The following is a 2,084-nucleotide window of genomic DNA, read 5'->3' as shown; positions in this document are numbered from 1 at the left end:
TCTTTTCAGTGTTGTAGTTTGTAGACGGTCCCTAAGCAGTCCTTGCAGTATCAACACAGGAACTAAACAGCTGAATTAGCTCAACTTTCATGCCTTTCTGTCACATCTACAGCAGCCAGATTCACTGTGTTCACTCAGAAGGAATCTCTGCACATTAGGTTAGGAACTGTTAATGACAATTTGAACATGTTTAGAGCAGGCACGGCATTATGGGTGGTTGTGAAGGGCCTAGAACCACCCACATTTCAACAGGACCACCCAAAACTTTTCTTCAAAAAAGAAAATAAAAAGAAAAACTTTTAATATATTTTAATTTTGTCAAGAATTATTAAAAATCAGCAAATAATTTAATAATTTGTGCTAAAATAGTAAATATTTAGTGTCAAAAACAACTTTATAAAGTTGATTATGTCCACTTTGGTGTTTCTGCTCAAGTTCAGCAGACCGTGAGGTGCGGGATCAGATGCAGCTTGTTGGTATGCTAGGCTAGGCGAAAAAGTGTGAAAATCAGTTCCAGTGAAGGACAATGTAGCTCCTTAAACGTGCATGAACGGTGTCAGAGTCATCTGCAAGCAAGGAGATGAAGGAGAGCTCAGATCCACAACACCTAGCACATCTTGATCTCTGCCACCCCGTGATGCTAGCGCAGCTAGCACGACCAGCGCCGGTGCTAGTGCCTCTGACTCGCGAGTGGGAGTACATCAGTCAGTCAGGGCAGCACGGGGGCGGTTGTGGCTCAGTGGTAGAGCGGTTGCCTGCCAATTGGAAGGTTGGTGGTTCGATCCCCCGCCCCTGCAGTCATTGTCGAAGTGTCCTTGGGCAAGAACCCCGAGTTGCCCCCGGTGCTGCGCATCGGAGTGTGAATGTGTGTGAATGTTTATCTGATGAGCAGGTGGCACCTTGTACGGCAGCCCCGGCCACAGTGTATGAATGTGTGTGAATGGTGAATGTTTCCTGTAGATGTAAAAGCGCTTTGAGCAGTTGTTAAGACTGGAAAAGCGCTATATAAATACAGCACATTTACATTTACGGTGGCTAAGTGGTTAGCACTTCTGCCTCCCCGCAAGAAGCTTCTTGGTTCGAATCCAGGTCGTTCCGGGTCTTTCTGTGTGGAATTTACCTGCAACTTATCAGTATTATATTTAACTATTTCTGTTATCACTATCACTGTGATCATAGTATGTATCATACTTATGTACATTTATATATTAAAAATAGAACACAGATGACGTTTGCCATAATTGCAGTAGGCCTACTGGATTTCTGGATTTTCTTTGTATAAACTTTATAGTTCTACATATGTGTACAATATGCTTGTATAATGATATACTATTTTATATAACATATATTGTATTATACAGTTGCATTGTAATGTATATATTCTATAGCTATTTAACTTACTATATCTCATTTCTTATTTTATTCCATTCAAATAGTTCTTCATCTGCTTTTCTTAGCTCTCAGTCTGTCTCTGTGCAGCTGTGACATGTGAATTTAAAAAAAATCATGTCATATCTTAAGGTTGTTAAGTCTATCATTACCATGCAAGGCTTCAGCACCTCTCAACAGCCTCGACTACACCTCAATGCTGCTGAATGACCGTTAATCCCTCTCAACAACCCTAAACTGCGTTAAATGTGTGTCCCCCAATTACCCAGAATGCCCTTAAATGTCCTGAAATGCCTTTTAAGGTCTCTAAATGCACTGCAGTGTCTCCAGAGCAACAGCCTTACCAGCTCCAAATACTCCCTGAAACTGCCTCTCAGTGTAAACGGCTAGTAAAACTTTCAAAATCCCTGAAATGCTTCTTGTGTGTCTTACCTCCGCCCTGCATCATCTTGTAAAATTTGCTCTCGATGTGAAGCTGTGGATGTTTGGTTTTCACACATTCCAGTTTGATGGCTACTTCCTCTCCTGTAGCGATGTTGGAGCCTGATGGGAGAAATGCCGGAGATGTAGTTACAACATGGCAATCATTTCCCACACATAAAGGTTCTTTTGACATGTGAAACTGAAGAGTGAGATCTATTTGGCAGTAGCTCAGGGGATGGCAGTAGCTCAGTCCATAGGGAGTTGGGTTGGGA

At 42.0% G+C, this 2,084-nt stretch overlaps 1 protein-coding gene across 4 annotated transcripts in view; it reads right to left on the bottom strand.

The window, feature by feature from the left end:
- Nucleotides 1–2,084, bottom strand: part of csnk1e (casein kinase 1, epsilon) — a 17,212-nt gene that overhangs the window by 12,986 nt on the left and 2,142 nt on the right. For all 4 annotated transcript variants that reach the window (XM_032501533.1, XM_032501534.1, XM_032501531.1 and 1 more), the window contains exon 3: nucleotides 1,822–1,932. In XM_032501533.1, coding sequence (XP_032357424.1) covers nucleotides 1,822–1,932 — 111 coding nt within the window. The remainder of the gene's footprint in view (nucleotides 1–1,821; nucleotides 1,933–2,084) is intronic.

Source organism: Etheostoma spectabile, chromosome 21 (assembly GCF_008692095.1).
Source record: "Etheostoma spectabile isolate EspeVRDwgs_2016 chromosome 21, UIUC_Espe_1.0, whole genome shotgun sequence".
NCBI classification, from domain to species: domain Eukaryota; kingdom Metazoa; phylum Chordata; class Actinopteri; order Perciformes; family Percidae; genus Etheostoma; species Etheostoma spectabile.
The sequence above is the reverse complement of the archived record's forward strand: the minus strand, read 5'-3'. Positions and strand labels throughout refer to the sequence as shown.